This window comes from Ambystoma mexicanum, chromosome 2p (genome assembly GCF_040938575.1).
Source record: "Ambystoma mexicanum isolate Mex_15411 chromosome 2p, UKY_AmexF1_1, whole genome shotgun sequence".
Classification (NCBI taxonomy): Eukaryota; Metazoa; Chordata; class Amphibia; order Caudata; family Ambystomatidae; genus Ambystoma; species Ambystoma mexicanum.
The window spans coordinates 369,637,812-369,658,711 of record NC_090923.1 but is presented as its reverse complement, the minus strand read 5'-3'; the positions used below and the strand labels follow the sequence as shown (position 1 = coordinate 369,658,711).

The window sequence follows — 20,900 nt, the reverse complement described above, 5'->3', positions numbered from 1 at the left end:
GTTTTGGTTAGCGATTCATAGATAAAATAAAAAGAGATGAAAAAAAAGTGGGCACATGTTACCTGGTACATTTCTGATTCTGCACTTTCTTTTGGTTTGAGATACATCACATCTGAAGCAGGAAGACTGGACTAATGATTTGGCATAAGGACTGGCCTAAACATCTAGCAGTCATGAAAGCAGATGTTGCAGAGAACCACCAGAGCACAACCAGCCAAGCTAGCAGTGGAATGCTGTCCAGGCCTCAGAGATGGGTATCCATAGCCCTCCCTCTCCAAGAACGTACACAGTTCTGAAGCTGCTGGCTGAAGTCCCAAGGTTGATAAGAGCCTGCCTTGCAAAGGCAATCTGAAGTTACGAAATATATTTTCTCTCTCTCTGTTCTTGCGATTTGTACATAAGGATGAGCTAGGCCTGGGAGGGGGCAGAGTCGAATACAGCCCTCCAGAGCCTGGTGTGTGTGTTAACATTACAGAGCTTTTACACCCCAATTCTGGCTTTGTTTATTATTTGTGCCGAGTGCCGAGTGCCTGGAATGCCTGAGACGGTGTGAGGGAGCTAGATGAGCACTAGTCTCGGGGGGAGCAGGACGAACGAATGTAACAGAATCTAGCAATTTTATTTCGGTTTTTGTATTTTTCCCCCCCTGGTAGGAGTCCCCACAGGCACACTTCATGAGAGCATTCATACCTTCCCCTCAACAGCTGTTCACTGAAACACGCAAGATGGAGGATGTTGCACTTGAGGGGGGAGAGATACTGTACATTGACGGATCCTCTGTGGTTGACCAAACTGACGGGGCTAGGAGAACTGGAGCAGCAGTGGTAAGGCTGAAAAAAGATTGGACAAGTGAAGCAGTATATAGTGTTTGTTTACCCCCTCATTACTCAGCACAAGCTGCAGAACTAGTGACATTAATATTGGCATTACAAAATAGTGTGGGGAAGAGAGTGACAATTTACTCAGATAGTGCTTATGTCACCTTCACAGTACATTCAGGGTTGGCAAGGTGGCTCAGAAGGGGATTCAGAAGGGCAGATGGTACCCCAGTGCAGCATGCTCTACTTCTAGGAGAATTAATAAATATCATAACATACCCAGAGGAAGTAGCACTAGTGAAATGCCAGGCACACACAAATGGAGAAGATCCAATATCAAGAGGGAATGAAGCAGCAGATATCAGGCAAAACATGCATCATATTTCGGTGAATTGTGTGACTTGAAGGAGGAGCAAAAACAAAGGGGAGGGGTTAGACAGATGTTATTGAAGGATGGATACACTCACTTACCAGAAACACAGATAATCGAGTTACAGGCAACAGCACCAAGAGATAAGAAGGACCTTTGGGTAAAAAGAGGGTGCTCAATGTCCCCTACCGATGCCCTATGGCAGCAAAACAACACGGGGAAAGTGGTCATGCCACTTGCGCGCCTAAAAACAGCATTACAGCAACTGCACTATCCCGCACATACTGGGAGAGAAGTCATTGCAGCACACATTGGAGAATCATGGTTCTGCCCTGACCTAAACAGCCATGCAGCAAACTTTATTAGCAATTGCTTGATGTGCCATCGGTTTACTGCTGGCCACACACTGAGAGTAATAACAGGAACAATACCCAGACCTCTAGGGCCGTTCTTGCATCTCCTCATTGACTGCATGGACATGATCCAGGTATGTCAAGGGTACTGTTACATGATTGTGGTGGTCTGTCCCTTCTCCAAGTGGGTAGAGTCTGGGCCATGTTCCCATGCCGATGCCTTCAGAGCAGCAAAATTCCTAGTTAGAGAAGTATTCCCAAGATGGGGCGTGTGAGGTCCTGCGGTCTGACAACGGACCTCACTTCGCCAATTAACTGTTCCAGCATATTACTACCCTACTAGGAATACAACACCAATTCGCCTGTGCGTACCACCTGCAAGCAAATGGGATATGCGAGCACTCCAATGGTCTCCTGAAAGAGTGCATTGCAAAAACTTCACAGAGCACAAAAAAGAACTGGCTTTACTACTTACCTCTTGCCTTATTCGTATTACGAAATAAGCCAGGATCCGACCACCATTTAACACCCCACGAGGTGGTGACAGGACGCAGAATGCACCTTCTGTTAGCTCCACCCACAAGAGCTCTGACGGATTGTCAAAATACTGCAGAAATACTGGGACAGATACTGTATGATTACATAACTTTACTTGTTTATAGCATTTCTTTAATTTCTCACCAGATACAACAGACAAGGAGACAGTCGGAAACCGGCACGTAGGAGGATACCAGCAACACGGACACACAGAAAGAAGCACCTATTCAAGTAGACATCCGGGTGCTCCTGCGAAATTTTATCCAGCGTTGGAACTTGCCTCGCTTCACCGGCCCACACATTGTAGAGGTTGTGATGGATAGGACGGTGAAGCTACAAGGCAGGTCGGCTTGGAACCACCTGCACGATATAAAGATTTATAAACCATCAGTCTCACCCAAACGTACGGCTGCAGAAGCTGACAAGACCAACGTTGCATCAGCTAACCAGCAACAAGACAACCCATATACCCAAGACCCTGATGACCCAAAACCAATTGGGCATGCCACAGCCATACTAGTACAGATTGACCACTGTTGAACACTGCCCCATCCTCAGGACACTCAGTAACCCAAGTATTTCCATATCATACCCAACTCCCTTCCATAACATGGAATATACAAAGACATCATATGGTAGCATGATGCTTTAATTTGCTATAGCGCACGCACAGTGCCAGTTCATGCTACCGACTACGAGTAACATTGTCTTAACCTCTCTCTTCTCTCGCACATGCAGGGTTCTGCGGTTATTGATTGTTGATGTACAAGTACTAAAAGGTGTAGGTGTTAGGGAATAACTCTGGTGTTGTATTCCATTGAGCACCCAGAAGCACTCTCTGACCAATGTATCCATGCTATAAGAAGACCCATGCATTTAATGCCCTGATTACCACGAATTTACTACTACACATTTCTTGAATACCTACTACAAACATACCCACAACTTGAGCAGAGCGCATACCCTGTTTTACCCACACTCCGACATCCCTCCATACAGAGAATTTGAGAACAGATGTTTGCATGGGCACTTAATGATTATTTAGTACACAGAGCTTGACTATACTTAAAAGTACTAACGATAACGCCTTTTATCGCCATCTTCATGTGGGCAACTTTATCATATCATCAGCTGCATTGGCAGTGTAAGTGACAATGATGAAAATAATCAAAACAGTACTGTTTTATTGTGTGGTTACTGCATTCTACTGGACTATTAGCAACTGCTTTCTGGCAGCTCTTTCTTGCTTTGCATGTCTCTGCTGTACCCCACACTAACTCCGCGACCCAACCTGCACAGACTACGGTGTTAGGTGGTACAGGCGATACTGCTGAAAAGGTAAGGAGAGATAAGTACAGTGTTGCCACAGACATGAAAGGGATAGAAACATATCTTACAGACACTGCATGCATAACCAACAACATTTGGTACAAGCACATGTCCAAAATTGGGAGGGACACAACTGACGAGAGATGTTATGTCTGCTCATTGATCCCCTATGCCATGAACGCCTCCAGGACCTTCATAGCAACAGAAATACCTGCAGCAACAGCACAATTCCTTATGTACTTAGCACTGTTTCAAACTCGGGGAAGATTCCAAGGGAAGAAAGCCACCTTAAAATGGATGTCCAAGGCGACCTTCTCATATGAGGACAGTTATATCAAGACTTTACCTATGATGAACAATTACCGGCAACTCGCTGAAAGTCTGCAGTACATTACAGAAGGACCAGAAAAGGGAGAAACAAAGACGATAATGTTGAACTACCTACCATGTAAGTGGAGAGCAAGAGAGATAGGGGGAGAACCGGGGTTCTGGGAAAGACCACACATTTTGATCTATGGACAAGTATACACAAATGATGGCTGGGTGGATTGAAAAATAGGAAGAAAAGCAGTAACATTGGCAAAGGCAGCAGTGAATAAAGTAAATGAAGAAAATGACAATTGTCTCAAGGAATGGGACAAAAGCGCAAGGTTGGTGAAATGGGTCGACAACAAAGCTGGACCTGTACCAATAATCCCACTAACTATGCTGGCTCTCTGCTTCCAGAACAATGGTGAAGAAGAAGTGGGAGAAAACGTCAGGTGCAAAAGAATAGAAACAATACCAGAGATGGGGATAGGGACAATCGTCCTAATGGATCACAATTGGGTTTGTGGAACAAAGGCCTACGACAAGCTGCCTCCAAATTGGGTGGTGGGATATGTTCACTGGCGCATGTGAACATGCCCTCTCTAGTGGTGCCACGGAAGGACCTTCAGCTAAATGAATTCCCTAAAATGCAATATAATAGACGGAAAAAGAGATCACTGACCCTTGCATCCAATAAACCAGAAGAAGCAGATGAACATCGAAGGCTCAGCAGGGTGAAGAGAGAAGGAAACTACTTGTGGGGATGTTCTGAAGCAGCACTAGACGAAGTACTAGCTTCCCACAGACTATTCAGCAGAACACAAATGTTCTTTGCATCCCTGTTTCCTGGAGTACAAGCATATGCCAATGCTAAATGGCTGCAAATTACCCGTTGGAAACTCATGGTTACCATGAATTCAACGGTGAGCAGCTTCAATGCAATAAAAGAAGAGCTCTGAGCCATAAGGTTGGCGGCGCTACAGGACAGATATGTCCTGGATCTCCTCACAGCGATGGAAGGAGGAGTTTGTGCAAAGATAGGAAGTTCTTGCTGCACGTTCAGCCCCAATGATGAAGAAAACAACCAAGCACTATCAGGTAGCAGTAGCACAGTTGGCCCGCATGCATGCCAAAATGGAAGCAGAAGCAAAGGGGACGGGGAAGGACAAGAGCTGGTTTGCCTATCTCTGGTCATGGATGCCTTTGGGGCTGGCAGATAGCCTAAAGGTGCTGGCTGGAGGACTGATATTGGGGACAGCATCTCTGCTTGGAATAGAAATGTGCATTGCAAAATGTCAGAAGGCAGCAGAAGAGGTAGTAGGAATACAACTACTTATGGAACTAGAGAAAGGGCAGCAAATGGATGACATTGTCAAAGAAAGAGAGAGGCTGAGACAGCAGATAGCAGCATCTGACATATTCCTGTCTGGAATGAAGTTTGAAAACCCCCGCAACCTGAAGAAGTACATTGGAAAGTGGGTATACTGCAAGCCTGATGGAGGTTGCGTATACATGTACTGGTCATTCGAAGATCATGGCAATTACTACATACACTTAGCAGGAATAACAAAAGTATGGCGCTTGACGGACAGCAGAGGAAATAATGGTGGCTTGCTCGACAAGTCGACCATAGGGGTGACTGTAGTGTAGAGGGAGAATCAGAACGTGCCCTCAGTCCCAGAAGACCCTTCAACAGGAAGAAGAATCTACGACAAAGTGGCCGTCGTTCATACAAACTCGCACCCATTTCCACTGCTCCCACGATGGACAATTATCACGAGAGATACCCTCCCAGCAGACCCTACAATCCAGCAGTAGTGCGAATCTTACCTAGAGTGAATGAGGAGGCGCAAGACAGAGCTGGAGACAGTTATAACGACAGACTCGACTAAGCACCAAGAAACCAAGCCACTTGTCGGGAGAGACACCATGACGATGTAGCTATGTTAGACATGAAGCAAACATGCTATCCGCACACCCTGGACACTCACAGATACTCAACTACACGAAGAACACAGGTATGCATCTATATAGCTAGAGGACAGTGACATATACAAACTGTCTGCACGTTTATTATTTTTCCATTAGGCCTGCTACAGCACTGCGGTAACGCAAGAAGCAAGAAGAGTTTGTGTACCTGCTTGCAGACACTATATGCAAATAACCCCATGGTGTGACAGGAGCACTCAAGGGACCTGACAGCCATAACGCACTAACCTACAGACCATAAGAAGACATGTATAGTAGAAGCCAGTCCATGGCTTAAGAAATCTAGCAGGCCGCGATCGGCTTTGGAATGGGACCCCAATCCTCACAGAATTATGCACAAGCAGAACTACTGTGGCAGGAGCGAAGCCGCCATCAAGGTCGCAATGTTGCAAAGTGCCATTTCTCAACATGAACCTAAGTAACACCGGCTGCAGGAGAAGTGCGCTCTCTGACAAAATGCAGAATAATCTCCAAGCACATGACCTGGCCGAGCCTGAGGCCTTAGAAGAGGAACCTGTTCTGCCGTCCAGACAATAGCTGCATCAAAGTCGTTACAGTCACGCTACAGTTCTGGGTTGGGAACAGGAGCGCGCTCATTACAGCTATGGGCTACACACAGTCATGATGCTGACACATAGTTGCACCTCACAGATACATAATTACACAAGGCACCATTCACAGGTGTTCCACGGCCGGGAAAAGAGTTAGTCCCAGGCTTGAGGGGGCTTGTGGCTCATCCAATCATAGTCAAGGCCCCAGGGGTGGACAGTGTTGGTCACCGACCAATCACAGGGCTTACTCTATCTAACAAATTTCAGGTAACAACTTTTTGGGAATGGCTAAGCGTCCCACCTGACACTACGCCGTCCCATAACAGATCACCTCCAAACGTTTCTATATGGGACCTACTACTCAACAGCCTATCCCGAGTGAAGATAGGTTTTTGAGACGGGTCCCAAGACCAACGCTAATTGTGACGTCAGATGCTAACAAAGCAGGCTGGTGAGCCAGGGTCAGTTGAGAGATGCATGGACTTTCTTCCATGAATGTGATCCCTGTGGTGCGTTTATTATAATAAACTGTGGTAATTCCTTGCTTCTTGTGTGGACCTGACGTTCTTGATTGGACAACGGGAAGGAGTGAGGGCTTCCATAGACTCGCACCTCTGGGCCCCCAGAGTGGCTCGGCTGGACCAAGGGGGTCTGCCCCTAACAATGGCGTAATAGCCTTCTGCAAGACCATGCATTTACGTAACGGCTCACTAGAAAATGAGCTGCTATGCTGTCTAAAATAAATGGCTTTTGGAATCAGAAGGAAAAATAGAGGTGGAAATGTAACTGCCTTTATGTGGCTCCACTCTTCCTACAAAAATCACCAACATGCCCTGGATCCCCTGTGTTGTTGTACGAAGTGGTAAGCGTAGGTGGCATTTTACAGGTGATAAGCACTTGATTAAATTCAGAGGCGATAAGCATGTTTTACAAGTGGAAGCAATGGTATTACATTTGTAACGGCATTCAGCCTTTCTAAGGACGTGTTTACATTGAAATGTGGTGCTGCTATTGCTACAGATAGATGCAATCTCTTGAATGTGTTGTTGCAGATGTGCACAAACTTAGCGATTTGTAGCTTGGCAAAGCCTTGGCAACTATTTAAATGAGTTTGTGCGACTCGCTTGGAATGTGTCGGAGCTCCGATAGATTTCTCATCTCCAGCCAATGAAACGTTTAACGAAAAGAATTCTCCCGGTGATGAACTTAACAGTTGCAAGTTAACTGGTTATGAAATTCCAGCAAATAGCTTAGCTTGGAGTCTGGGGCGCGGAGGGGCATTCGGAGCAGACAATGTTCAGCTCCCAGGACTGCGGACCTACGGGCTAGAAAAATGCAAAGTGAACTGCACTGTTCCAGAACTTTACAGATGCCCTGCATAAAAGGAGACGACCTCCATCCGAAACACAGCAAAAGGAAACTTGGTCAGCGGAAGCAAAAGGGAATCGTTCGGTAAGGTATATTATTGTTGCAACATTTAAAAGATACTACAAGCAGCGCCCAAAGGAACGCGTTGCAATATTGCTTTAGTGAATACATTGATTAGTGTGTAAGGGGAGCTTTTTGTTTCTTGCGGCTTCTTCTCGGAGTCATAAATAGAAGAAAGACATTATAAGTGAAAAGATGTTTGGACGGATTCTGAATTGACTACTGACCAGGAAGTGCTTCTGGATGCGAGCAGCGCAGCCCAGGTGGGATGTAGTTTGTAGGGCATCCTCTGTGGTCATGTGCTGTGGGCATATTCGTTAAGCACAGAGCAGAAGCAGTGAAATAACGTGGCGAATCGCGGAAAGCAACAGCGTTTTTGTCCGTAAACAAGCCCCATGTTCGGTCAAATGATAACTTGAAAGGAGCATTTAACACCGGTATTTCTTCATCACCTGTGGAAAGGCAAGCATTGGAAAAGCCACACGATTTGGCTTTGCAAATTTAGAAAGTAAGATGTTTTGGAAATCCCCACAGGACGAAAAAGCACTGGCAAAGCCAGTCATGTTTGTTTTCGGAACGCATTGGAAACGGGGACGACACTAATGAAGGAAAAGTGGGGCACAGAAGGTGATGGAGAGTGAGGGCGAAAATGTTGGCAACTAGCAAGAAAACAGCATTATGGGGGAAAAGTAAAGTTCGTAGGGCACTGCCGGAAGATGCATGGGCAGAGAAAAGAATGGCAGTGCGAGAAAGGGTCAAACATGACAGCTACAATTCTCTGTACACATTACAGAAGATGTGCAAGCACCCGTTTTCTGACACTTGCATTCAGTAGAAACCAAGTGGAATGTCCAGCAGGACACCCTTGCTTCAATTAAAACCTGGGATGTAATGTTATGTTATGTTAAAGGTACTTATATAGCGCACCGCCACCAACGGAATTGGTCCCCAGGCGCTCTGGTGGATCTGTAAACGAGAAGGTGGGAAGGGTTACTAAGGTGAAGAGGGAGTAGGATAGTAAGAGGGGTGGTATACTGTTGGCAGCTTCAACTCGGTGGACACCGGGTGCTGAGCTTTGGTGCAAGTATTGGATCGGTGTCAGTCCGCGTGTGCTGTTGGTGCAGTTTATGTGATGCGGTGTGGTGAAGTGTGTGCAGCTTGTTGTGCGAGAGATGGTTGTGTGAGTTTCAGTGACATAAATATGTGCAGAGTTTGAGCTTATGTTAGTGGGTTGTATGAGATTTAACATGCTGGCCTACATAGTTCCGTCTAAGTGTGGCACATGCTAACATTCACAATTCCATCTAGCTACAGCGCAGGCTAATGTTCGCAATTCTAATTGTGGCACATGCTAACATTCGCAATCCCATCCAGATATGGCGCAGGCTAATGTTCGCAATTCTAAGTGTGGCACATGCTAACATTCACAATCCCATCCAGATATGGCGCAGGCTAATGTTCTAAATTTCCTCCAGCTGTGACACTTGTTAACATTGATTAGTATTCTAGTGTGCAATGCAAAGCAACATTTTCAATACTGTCATGGAGGGATTTGGGTTGGTGGTCACAGACCATTCCAAGTACGCATGGCCCAAGTCAATGGCAGTCTATGTCGTGGAAATGTAAGGTAGAGTGGCAGGGGCTTTCTGGTGTAGAGTAATTGCTCTACACCCCACCCATGCCACACTTACGGTTTTTGTTGGTGTCTAGAAACTGCTGGCTTCTCAGGCTTCCCCTTCTGACACCTGCAGACTCTCTGGAGCCACCCTTTGCCTTGGGCCCTTAGCCGCAGGCCTGCAAGGGCAGAGGGTTGCCCTGGGATGGTCACTTATGACCAGGTAGGTTGGGGAGAGAATGGGGGTGCCGGGAGTGGATTAGGGGTCTCAGAGGGCTACAAAAATAATTAAACAGGCCCAGGAGGGGCATGTGCTCGATCTTACTCACAGGGTCACCAGAGCTAAGAGCACTTGCGCATCCAAACCAACATTTAAAGTAATGACTTTCTCTTTTGGCTTGGCTTGCCATTGCCAAGTTCTTCACTTGCTGGCAGTTGGCATTCTTTTCTTGGGTGTTTCAGCTGCCTACAGATCTGGGCATTGTGCATTCCCTCTCTCTGGCAATGCTGGCAATCACAGATGAGAATGCTAATAATATTTCCGTATATCAAACACTTTCTGCTGCATCCGGTTGTGACGAATTTGGAGACATTGGACCTTATAAAAACATTTGTTTGGCGTGGTTAACTTGAATCGCTCATAAGAACAAGCATTTTGAGATATTACAAACCTTGGCACCATTCTATGGCCCTGCACAAAGCCTTCCCTAAAAAATACACATCTAACTTTTACTTCATTTGGAATGTTTGTGAATTTTGTCCAATGGGGGCACGGTTAGAGTAGGCACCAAACCGTTGCATTTGCCATGCAAATTCGCTCAAGCAATGTTTGCTCTCGCGTACAGCAAAAACTGCTTAATGGACTTACACAAGACTGTTCAAAAAGCCGGTGTCTGATTGAAATCGTGATCTGGTGAAAATGCATTTAACAAACGATGGGTCTAATAAGTCAAAAATAAGTGAAAGATATTTTGGCCGCCCTGCATTGAACGCAGACTCATATTCTACCAATGTGAAACCTGATCGGCTTTTTTGGGACTGATCCGTAGAACCGGAAGCCAGTAAAGCAGACTGTCAGTGGTTTAGAAACCAGTACAATTCTGAGTGGTTAGACATTGAGTGCATTTCGTTACTTAGCCACCTACTTGGTCTGCTAACTTTATGTGGGTATCTATGGATTTTGAGTAGTGAAATCCAGACATTTTTTGCAACAACTTTTGTGGTAAAGTCTGAAAATTCTTTAAAGGATCTGTGGACCATGCAGTAAAAAAAATGAAGCAGAAATTGCACTCTTTTTACTGTAAGGTCAGTCGTGATGAAAGAAAGGGATTGGCAGTGGAGTGTAAATGCGTAACATTGTCGAGGTAGGCAAGGACACGCATCTGGGATATGTAGATTTGAGACATGGTCGGTGGGCCGAGTGAAGGACCAAGGTCCATGGATTCAGTACTAACATTCTGGATCCTTGGGGTGTGTGTGCTGCCCAGGATATGTCTGAAAGCCATGCCATGGGTGCATTGACTGCTACTCTCGGACCATGGCCATTCCCAGTGGGCAGGTGATGCCACCAATCACAGTAACTAATGGCAATGGCTGCAGTCGACGTGAATTTGGCATTGAATGTTTGTGAAGGTGCCCTGATGACATTGTAAACTGGGAATATTCAAAGGCCCTGTTCCGAGTCCAGTGAGGATGTGTTTGTAGTGCTCTGCATCAGTCACAGTGTCATTGAGCAGGGCCATATGTGTGTTTGTGTTGCCTGGATTATGCCACAGGAAACTTACCCACTACACAAAGCCACAGACCATGTCATGTGGGCAGTGTGGGGGCGATTGAGGTGCCAGACACATGGTCAAAAGCCATGCCTCTGATCACAGTGCCCCTATGGCGTGTTCGCAGGTCATACCCGCTGGCCATTTTAGTGTGTTTTTAGAGCCAGGGTCATGATTACAAGCACAGAATCTACTGGGCGTAGCCATAGACCATACACATTTGTCAATGGGCAAGGCTATGTTATGTCAATTATGGCCTTTAACTAGTCAACTATTTTATTCAGTGACCCCAAATATAGAGATCTATATAATGACCCGTCAACTATTTTTCAGTGATATAAAGTGAATGAATAGTGTTGATCCAAAAAAAGTCAATAGGGTGATACCTTTTTTACGCTAAGAAAGAATTGTATTTGCAAGCTTAAGCAAATTCAGATCAATTCATCAGGCAAATGAAAAATGAATCTCCACTATTCAACTCCTCCCTCCTACTCATCTCACTGCTCTTGCTCTCTATCGACCACCTGGTCCTCTCAACTCCTTCTTTCCTTTTCTGAACCTTCTCCTTGAGTGTTAGGTAGAATCCTATGCAGTTCCCTTGGGGAGCACTACACACGATTAGGACCACAGGTGAGAGCAATAAATCCCCTTTGGTATCAGTCTGTACCACAAAGATTTAGATGGTAGCTGTGGCTGAGCAGTCAGACTTATCTCAAGAGGGAGATGAGCAGTATTCAGGGTTTACACAATAGGACCACTAGACTATGGAACAAGGAAACACTGACCAAGGCTTTGTATTTAAAAAGTAGATATATATTTATTTTATACACTTCTAATAAAACACATGTATCACAGTCATCAAGCAAGTTAAATTAAGTCAAATGAAAAATATACACACTCCCAAGTTAAATTGTAGACCAAGTGAACCAGAGTGAAAACTGAGTAAAACGGCACAGTGACACTTACACACAAGGGATCCTCTAACAATTCCTCCCAAGGGGGAGAAAGCACAAGTTAGATAGAAATAGGTTCTTACCCACCCTAGCAACACTTCCCATCAGCTTGTGAACCAGTTTAAGCAAGGCAGTGCATCAGTATAAGCAATACTTACATGAAAACTGAGCAAAATGGCATTTCACAAGGTTTAAAATGGGGAGGAAAGGGTAGTTAAAAGAAATAGGTGCACCACACAGTTCTAGATGAGAATCAGTCTAGAGAAAGCAGATCTAACAAATGTGACCAGAGTCAGTAGGACTGTGCCAAAGTCACTTGGTACACGGCAAGGGCCCAGGAGCAAAAATGTTCCTGTAGCTGCAGTCAAGTCTATGGTTAACGAAGTGGAAAAGATGGATGCAGACATTGAAAAGACAATGTTAAGAGAGAGGGGCGGCCAACCCAACAGGTAGGTAAAGGATTTAAAACACCTTTAGTGCTACCGCGAAGAAAGGGCGGCCTGGCGGAACAATGTACCTTAAAATGAAGAAGTGGCTCCTGCGGTGGCGGTTGTTCACCGGTAGTTCCTGCAGTATGGGTGATCCAGCAGAGGAAGAGAGGCTCTCGTCGTGCTGCCTGATGAATAAAGGTACGCACCTTTAAATCGCGGTCCGGGTGGACTGGTGCCTGGCTATCCGGTCTCCGAGTACAGGGTACGGGAGATTCGACCAGGCAGGTCCGGTAAGGCGATTGGCAAACTGGTTGGCCCCACCCGTTCAAGGGAAGAAGGCTCTTGCAGGTGAGACGCTGCAGCAGGGCTTCACCGGTGGTTCAGTCATTGCAGATGTCTTTGGCTTCTCTCCTCTTCGGCTTCTTAGTTCCAGTGTGGACGTCTTGCTCTTCCAGTCCTCAGGACCCTGCTTTTATTCAAAAAGATTCCAATTCTTACAGCCTAGCTGTCACTCACACAGTGGAGTGGTCATCTTGGCGGGAGACCCTCCAGCCTATCAGGATAGAGTGGGACATGGGTTGCTGAGGCAACCCTGTCCAGGGGTCCTACTCCCCCTCCCACACAATGGACCCACCCGAGACTCAGTGGCGCCGAAAGGAGGGCTTTTCGGCAGAAGCCCACCAAAAGGACGAACAAAGGATCCCCGACCTGGGTTAGGAGTTTAGAGGAAGACACGAGAAATAAGTTATATTAAAGCTCTGGCAATAAAAACCTACCGGAGTAAAGTTAATATTAAAATACACCAGCGGTATGTTAGAGGCTGTCAGAAAAAGTGTAAGCCTCGAACGATGGGAAAATCCCTTAGGGGAATATTCACGGTCGAATATTTACAGTAGTAACCACTGCCACCAGCCAGAAACTTTTGAGAGAGGGACTGTACGGTACCCTCTCGAAGATGAACATAGGGAAAAAACTATTAACCCCTTCCAGTACCTCCATAGTAAGATGGGTTGTACTAGTTTAGTTCATAGGATTTGACTAGTAAAGTCAATGGGGACTTTACAGGCCCTGGGAGACAGTAGTGAGTCCCAGGGTATGGAGTCTATGTTTGGGGGTCGCTAACACACCCCTGTGCCACTGCACAGAGAGTGCTGTGTAACACATGTGAATAAAGATGGTTCCTATGGGGTTGAGAAAGATCCCATAGGCATTAAACACAAAAATAGCCTAGAACACACATAGAAAAAATGCCCTAGAGTGGGAAAAAGAGTCTCACTCTTAGCAGGTAAAAAGAAACAAACCCTTAAAATCCAGCAAAACTGCTGGGGGACTCTATAGGTAAGGGAAGTTAGCCATAGAAGGAGAATTCTCCCTAACACTCCCCCCCAGACTAAGGGACAGGAGGATCTAATCCAATACTGGATGAGTCTCTTATCTCTAGTCGGTTATAAACATCCTAGAGGGACCATCAGCATTTTGTTAGTGACATCCTGACCTGTGCTCAATGGTAAAATCAAACCCTTGGAGGCAGATTGACCATCTTAGCAGTTTTGAGTTTTCCTCTTTCATTTGCATCAACCATCTTAAGAGTTGGTGGTCTGTTTGAATGATGAAAGAAATCCATACAAGTATGGTCTAAACCTTTTCAAAGCCCACACAATGTCAAAACATTCTCTCTCAATAGTTGCCCACCTTGTTTCAGGTTCCTTCAGTTTCCTACTAATGAAGCAAATGGGGTGCTCCCTACCTTTCTCATCCAGTTGACTCAGTACTGCACCTATACCTATATTGGAAGCATATGAAGGGTTGGTGGTAGTCAGGAGCTCTGAGAACTGGATCTTGACAAAGGGCGTTCTTTACGCTTTCAAAGGCCTGATTGCACTCCTCATTCCATTTGATCTTTTTAGGGAACTTAGGAGAAGAGATTACATTCAGTGGAGAAGCTATGGATCCATAGTTCTCAATGAAATTCCTGTAATACCCAGTGAGGCCTAGGAAGGCTCTCACCTGGGTTTGAGTAGAAGGGGTTGTTCAATTTTGCACAGCTTAAATCTTGCTGAGCAAAGGCCTTATTTCACCACCTCCTTCCACATGCCCAAGGTAGACTTCTTTACTCTGACCAATTTGGGATTTACTTGCCTTTATGGTCAGATGGGCCTGTTCGAGAGCCTGCAAAACATGTCCTAGGTGGCCAACATGTTCTTTCCAAGTAGGGCTGAACACTGCTATGTCATCCAAGTATGCCATGCAGAAGTCCTTCATCCCATTTAGAACCTGATTAACCATCCTTTGGAATGTAGCAGGTGCATTGTTTAATCCAGAAGGCGTAATCTTAAACTGGTATAAGCCAACTGGGGTGGAGAATGCCGTTTTCACCTTGGCATGGTCAGTCAGGGCTATTTGCCTGAAGTGAGATCAAATGTGCTGAGGAACTTGGCTGAACCAAGTCTGTCCACCAGCTCATCTGTCCTTGGCAAAGGATGGGCATCAGTCTTAGTGACTGCATTTAGAGCTCTATAGTCCACACAGAATCTCAACTCATTGGATCCTGCTTTTGGTACTAACACAACTTGGCTAGCCCATGGACTAGTAGAGGGTTCTATTACCCCGAGATCAAGCATCTTGTTGACCTCTCCTTTGATGTGGGTTCTTACATTGTCTGACATCCTGTAGCCCCTGCTTTTGATAGGTAAACAGTTACCAGTTTGTATATCATGCTGGCCCCAAGGGGTCAAGCCTGGTGCTAGAGAGAACAGGGAGGCAAATTGATTCAACAAAACTTTGCACTCCTCCTGTTGCTCAGGTGTCAGATTAGAAGAGAGATTAACTCCTTCTATTTTCTCATCTAAAGGTTTGCCCCTGAGGAGGTCAGGTAGAGGTTCACTCTCCTCCTCCTCTTGAGCTGAAGCTAGAAGCAGAGCTCCCAATTCTGGTCTCGAGACATAAGCTTTTAGACGGTTGATGTGAAAGACTCTAGGAGCCTCCTTAGGATTGCCTAAGTCCACCAGATAGTTCACCTCTCCAAGTTTTCCCACAACCTTGAAGGGTCCCATCCATTTGTCCTGCAAGCCCTCTGCCTTGTTGGGACCATAACAAGAACTAACTGGTCTTGAGCTAACTCAACCATGTTGGCCTTCTGGTCATGCCAATGCTTGACCAGAGCCTGACCTGCTTTCAAGTTATCACTTGCCTCAGCCATCACGTGTGACATTCGCCTCCGGAGTCCTATCACATAGTCAGTGACTCTGACTGGCGTGGGGGAAGGAGCACTCTCCAACTCCTCCTCAGGGCCAATAGTCCTCTGACCGGACGACCATAGAGAAGTTCAAAGGGACTGTAACCCACTCCCTCCTGAGGGACTTCTCTATATGCAAAGAGAAGGCATGGCAGTAGAAGATCACACTTTTTCCTAAGAGGGTCCTCTAAAGCTCCTATCATGCTCTTCATGGTTCTGTTAAACCTTTCTACCAGTCCATCTATTTGTCTGAGGGTGGTATGCTGTTGAGAACTTGTAGGTAACTCCACAGTTTTTCCACATGGCCTTCATGTAGTGGGACATAAAATTTGACCCCCTGTCGGATATTACCTCCTTAGGAATCCCAACCCTGGTAAGAATACCAAGCGGGGCCTTAGCCACAGCCAGAGCTGTAACAGTCCTCATAGGAATTGCTTCAGGGAACCTAGAACATGGTCTACTACAACAAGTATAAACCTGTTGCCTGAAGAAGTTGGAGAATCAAGGGGACCAACAATGTCGATTCCTACCCTCTCAAATGGTACTCCCACCACAGCGAGAGGCACTAGAGGTGCCACGTTCTTGGAGCCACTTTTACCAGAGGTTTGACAAGTGTGGCAACTCTTGCAATACTTATCTACTTCAGCCCCCATTTTAGGGCAATAGAAGTAGAAAGTTTAGTTTAGTTTATTATTTGTAATGCACTCCAGACCCGAGGATATTCAGGCGCAAGGCACAAGGATATTCGAAGCTTGGTTACAACATATAAAATACATTTGTGTGCAAGTGCCGATTGGTTACATGCGGGCACAATAAGGTTACGATATATACAGGCAGGTACATTGAGGCATGCATAGTTTTACAAAGCAGTTGATGCGGTTGGTGCAGGCAGTGTAGAGAGAGGTGCCGGGCAAAGTCAGCAAGGTATGTGCCTAGATGTCAGCATCTTTGAGCCAGCTAGTGATGCTCTGGCGGAACTTGTGATAGGTTTGATCGATTCTTAGAGGGGATGGTAGCGAGTTCCTTAGGAGTGCTCCCTTGACCTGGAAGCTGCTGCCTCCGGTTTTGGCACGTTTGTATCTGGGGACCCAGAGGTAGTTGGTGTTGGCGAGTCTGGTGATTCTTGTGGTAGGCTTCAAAGTGAATCTGTCGGATAGGTAGCGGGGTGCTGCATTGTTTAAGCATTTGTGGGTGAGGGAGGCAGTTTTTAGTTTTATTTTATCAAGAGTGGAGAGCCAATTGTTGGCTCTTCTGGTGTTAGAGATATGTTCTCTCTTGGGGATTCCTAGGGCTGCTCTCAGCGCGTTATTTTGTAGGAGTAGGATTTTTTTGATGGTTTGTTTATTGGCTCATATGTATAGAGCATTGCAGTAGTCCAGCCTGGATAAGATGAGGGTTCTGGCTAGGGTGATGCAACTGTCCTATGACAAGAAGGCCTTGCCAGCTCTAAACAACTTGCATGTATATGCCGTGGCTGAGGCCAAGGCATTGACTTGCTTGCAGAAGGAGAGAGTGGAGTCCAGATAGAAACCCAGAGTTTTAACCTCCTTGGCGACAGTAATGATAGTGTTGTCTATGTTGAATGCTGAGTATTCGGGGCTGAGTTTTTTGAGGGTCGAGGGAGTGCCCAGGATGATGATCTCTGTTTTGTCATCATTCAGGCATAGACCGTGGGTGGCCATCCATGCCTGGATGATGAGATATATCCTGTTCACCAAGGCCAAATCCTTGTTGTAATCACCTGAAAGCGGTAGGAGAATTTGTGTGTCATCTGCATAGTTAGTGTAGGTGACACCCAGAAGGTCCAGATTATCGAATAGGGGCTTCGTAAAGATATTGTAGAGGGTGGGTGAGATGCAAGATCCCTGGGGCACTCCGTAAGTTATGGGGATGGGGTTGGCTGCTGCCATGGGTGAGAAGACTCTCATAGTCCTGTTGGTTAGGAATGTTTGTATCCATGCTATGGCTTCTTTGGAGAAGTGAGCTGCCGAGTCCAGGTGGCTGCATAGGACCCTGTGGTCGACCAGGTCGAATGAAGCTGATAAGTCCTGGAGAAGAAGGAGGGCTGATTTCCCTTCAACCCAGAGTTCATCAATCTGTGACTTGAGGTCTAAGAGGGCTGTTTCTGTCCCATGTTGGGGCCGGAAGCCTAATTGCCTAGTTCCTAGTAGATCTTTAAGAGAAAAAGCACTGTAGTAATCGGGCGGTAATTGGTGGGTAATAGTGGGTCTAGGGACTGCTTTTTCAGTAGAGGAAGCACCCATGATTCTTTGAGGTTGGATGGGATGGTATTGGTGGAGAAGGATGCGTTCATAAGTTTCGTGATAAAGGGTGCTAGATCTCTGGCTGCATCCTTTAGGAGTTGAGTGGGGCGTAGGTCGCCTTGACAGTTGGTGGGTTTGAGAGATAGTATGGTATTTTCTGTTTCAGAGAGAGAGCCTTTCCTTGGTCTTCTTGAAGCTCAAGTGACCAGCCAAAGGTATCTCATGGGCTAGTTGCAAGAACTGGAGTAGGTTTGCTTGAGGCACTACAAGTCTTTTGTCATCCCCAGGGAGTGACTCTGTTGGTTCACTATAGAAGAGGCCATCTTCCCAGTGTAACCTATACTTCCCAGGCTCTTGCCCTTCAAGCTGAGAAGCTGCCTGGTGGCGAAGACCTTCCAGAGTTGGACATTCTCTTTGCCCCTTACTGAAGTCTGCCCTTGGGGGTCCACCTTCTGCCAGTAAAGACTGCAGCTCAGGATGGTCCACAGGGTCAAGATCTCCAATTAGTTCCTGGTCTCCTACTAGATCTGAGTCCTCAGGCTCTAGTTCAAACACACAGGGTTGTACCTCACTCTCAGCCTCAGCTGGAGGAGGAATCACAGGTGTGATTTTTGACAACGTAGGAGATTTCCTGGTTGGCAGCCCTGGGCCGCTCCCTGCTGATTTCTTCTTTGAAGTCTTGTGTTTCCCCTTTGCTTCTGGTTGCTTGGAAATAGCAGTTAGTAACTCCAGTGGAGTAGGAGCGATTTCTTTTTCTATCATCTCCTCAGGAGAGCCCCTCAGCGTCCTCTCCCTTGCAGGTCTGGTAAGCTCCTGTAATCTCTTATTAGGAGGTCTGGGAGTACTTGACACTACTCCCAGGTCTTTCAGATCATTGCCCAACAGCACCCTTCCTGCTACTTCAGATTGTACACTCACAGGTATCCTGATAGTCATTTCATTGCACTGAATGAGAGCTGGTAATTGGGGAAGCATCTGCACAGGCCCTCCAGCTAACTTGGTGAGGCGTTTGGGTGCCTTAGCAACATCCTCCACCTTGAAAAAAGATTCGTCCACCACAGTTATGCTGGCCCCAGTGTCTCGAATGGCAGGGTTCTCCTGACCATTGACTAGGACACTGTCTTTATAATACTCTCTAGTATTAGGAGGGATAGAATTATACACATCTAAATTCTGTTGTTCCCACAACCCTAGAGATACTAAATATACACTAGCTGAGAGTCCAATGGGATCTTCAGCTAGCAGTTGAAAGTTTCCACTGGCCATATGTACTTTCTCCTCTGGAGCGAAGGTTAAGAAGACAGTGTGGACCCATGAAGGTTTACCCTTACATCTGGGATCCCATTCACATGAGCAGTAGAGCCACAAACATAACATTTTCTAAATGTCTTTATGAATGGTGGCTTGTTCTGACCCCCTTCTGGTCTGGGACCAGAAGGTGCACTAGCCTGATTAGGTTTCCCTTGTGGCTTACCCTTAGAATTTTGTTTGGGGCCCTCTTTGGAATTGTAATTATTTGAATCTCCTTGTTGTCTTCCTTTGGCTGCTTTCCCTCATCCTTTTTCTGAGTTATCCCTGAATCCTTGTGAGTAGCCCTGTTGGCAACCCACAAGCCAGAAGCCTTAGCTCGTTTCTTTGAATCCAGTACTTTAGAATCAGCCAAGTGCTGTCTGAGCTCAGGAGAGCAGGCATCATAGATAGACTCCATCATTACAAGATGTATCATTCCTTCATAAGTGTTAACTCTATAACCCTTAATCCATCCCTCTAAGTTCTTCAAACACTCATTCACCCAAGTAGCCCAAGGGGTACTATCATGCTTATTGAGGGTCCTAAACCTCTTAAGGTACTGCGAAGGAGTCTTCCCAAATCTAGCTATCAAAGCTAGCTTTACACATTCATAATCCATCCTATCCACCTCCCCCAATTCCATTACCACATCAGATGCAACAGGGGGGAGCCTAGAGAATAACCAGGGGATCAACTGATTCCCTGTGATATCCTGGAGCCCATGATTATATTCAAACATAGCAAGCTAATCTAATACATCCAACTTAGGTTCATACATACCCACAATCTCTTTAGGCATCCGGGGTCTTTTAGGACTGGAAGATTTAGAGGATTCAGGGAGAGAAGCATTTCCCAAAGACAATTTCTTCATCTCAAGCTCATGGTTGAGCTCCATTTCTTTGAGCCTTAGTTCTTGATGTCTCTATTCAGTTTGGGCACTAATTCTTTTGAATTCAAGTTCAAGTCTCATTTTTACTAGTGAGATAAATTCAGGACTTAATTTGGGACCTGGTAAGGGTCCAGTAGCCATAGATTGAGGCTTTTGAGCCGGAAGAGGGCAAGAGGGGGTGACATTGTTATCCTCCTCTTCCTCATCCGTTTCAACAATAACATCTTCAACATTATTTTCCTCAAGATTTGCTACATTTGCTGGAGTAGGGGGCACTACAGCACCTCTATCCAGACTTTGTTTCTCTAAAAGTCTATCAATCATTTCTAATTTCTTGCCTTTGACAGGAAGACCTTTCTGTCTACACAGATCCCTTTAATAATCAGCAATATTAGTAAGGAGGGTCTCCTGGCTGTAACTTTCCATAATTTTGACTTTTGTTTAAATTAAACTTGTTGTGATAGTTAGCCTTGTGGTTATTTGAACCAAAGCACAAGCAGAACTCTAAAATGTTAATCCAATACGTTTATCCTCACCACTGTACACCAGTGTCAGGCAGAATCCTGAGCAGTTCCCTTAGGGAGCATTACACAAGATTAGGACCACATGTGAGAGCAATAAATCCCCTTTTGTATCAGTCTGTACCACAAAAATGTAGTTGGTAGCTGTGGCTGAGCAGTCAGACTTATCTCAAGAGGGAGATGAGCACTATTCAGGGTTTACACAATAGGACCAATATACTATGGAACAAGGAAACACTGACCAAG

At 45.8% G+C, this 20,900-nt stretch overlaps 1 protein-coding gene across 1 annotated transcript in view; it reads left to right on the top strand.

Moving 5' to 3' along the window:
• Nucleotides 1-7,561: 7,561 nt before the first annotated feature.
• The window catches only part of C2PH3orf49 (chromosome 2p C3orf49 homolog), a 298,627-nt gene continuing 285,288 nt past the window's right edge, over nucleotides 7,562-20,900 (top strand). Inside the window, exon 1 of the mRNA XM_069643716.1 lies at nucleotides 7,562-7,708. Within this exon, the coding sequence (XP_069499817.1) occupies nucleotides 7,590-7,708 (119 nt within the window). The 5' untranslated portion in view covers nucleotides 7,562-7,589. The remainder of the gene's footprint in view (nucleotides 7,709-20,900) is intronic.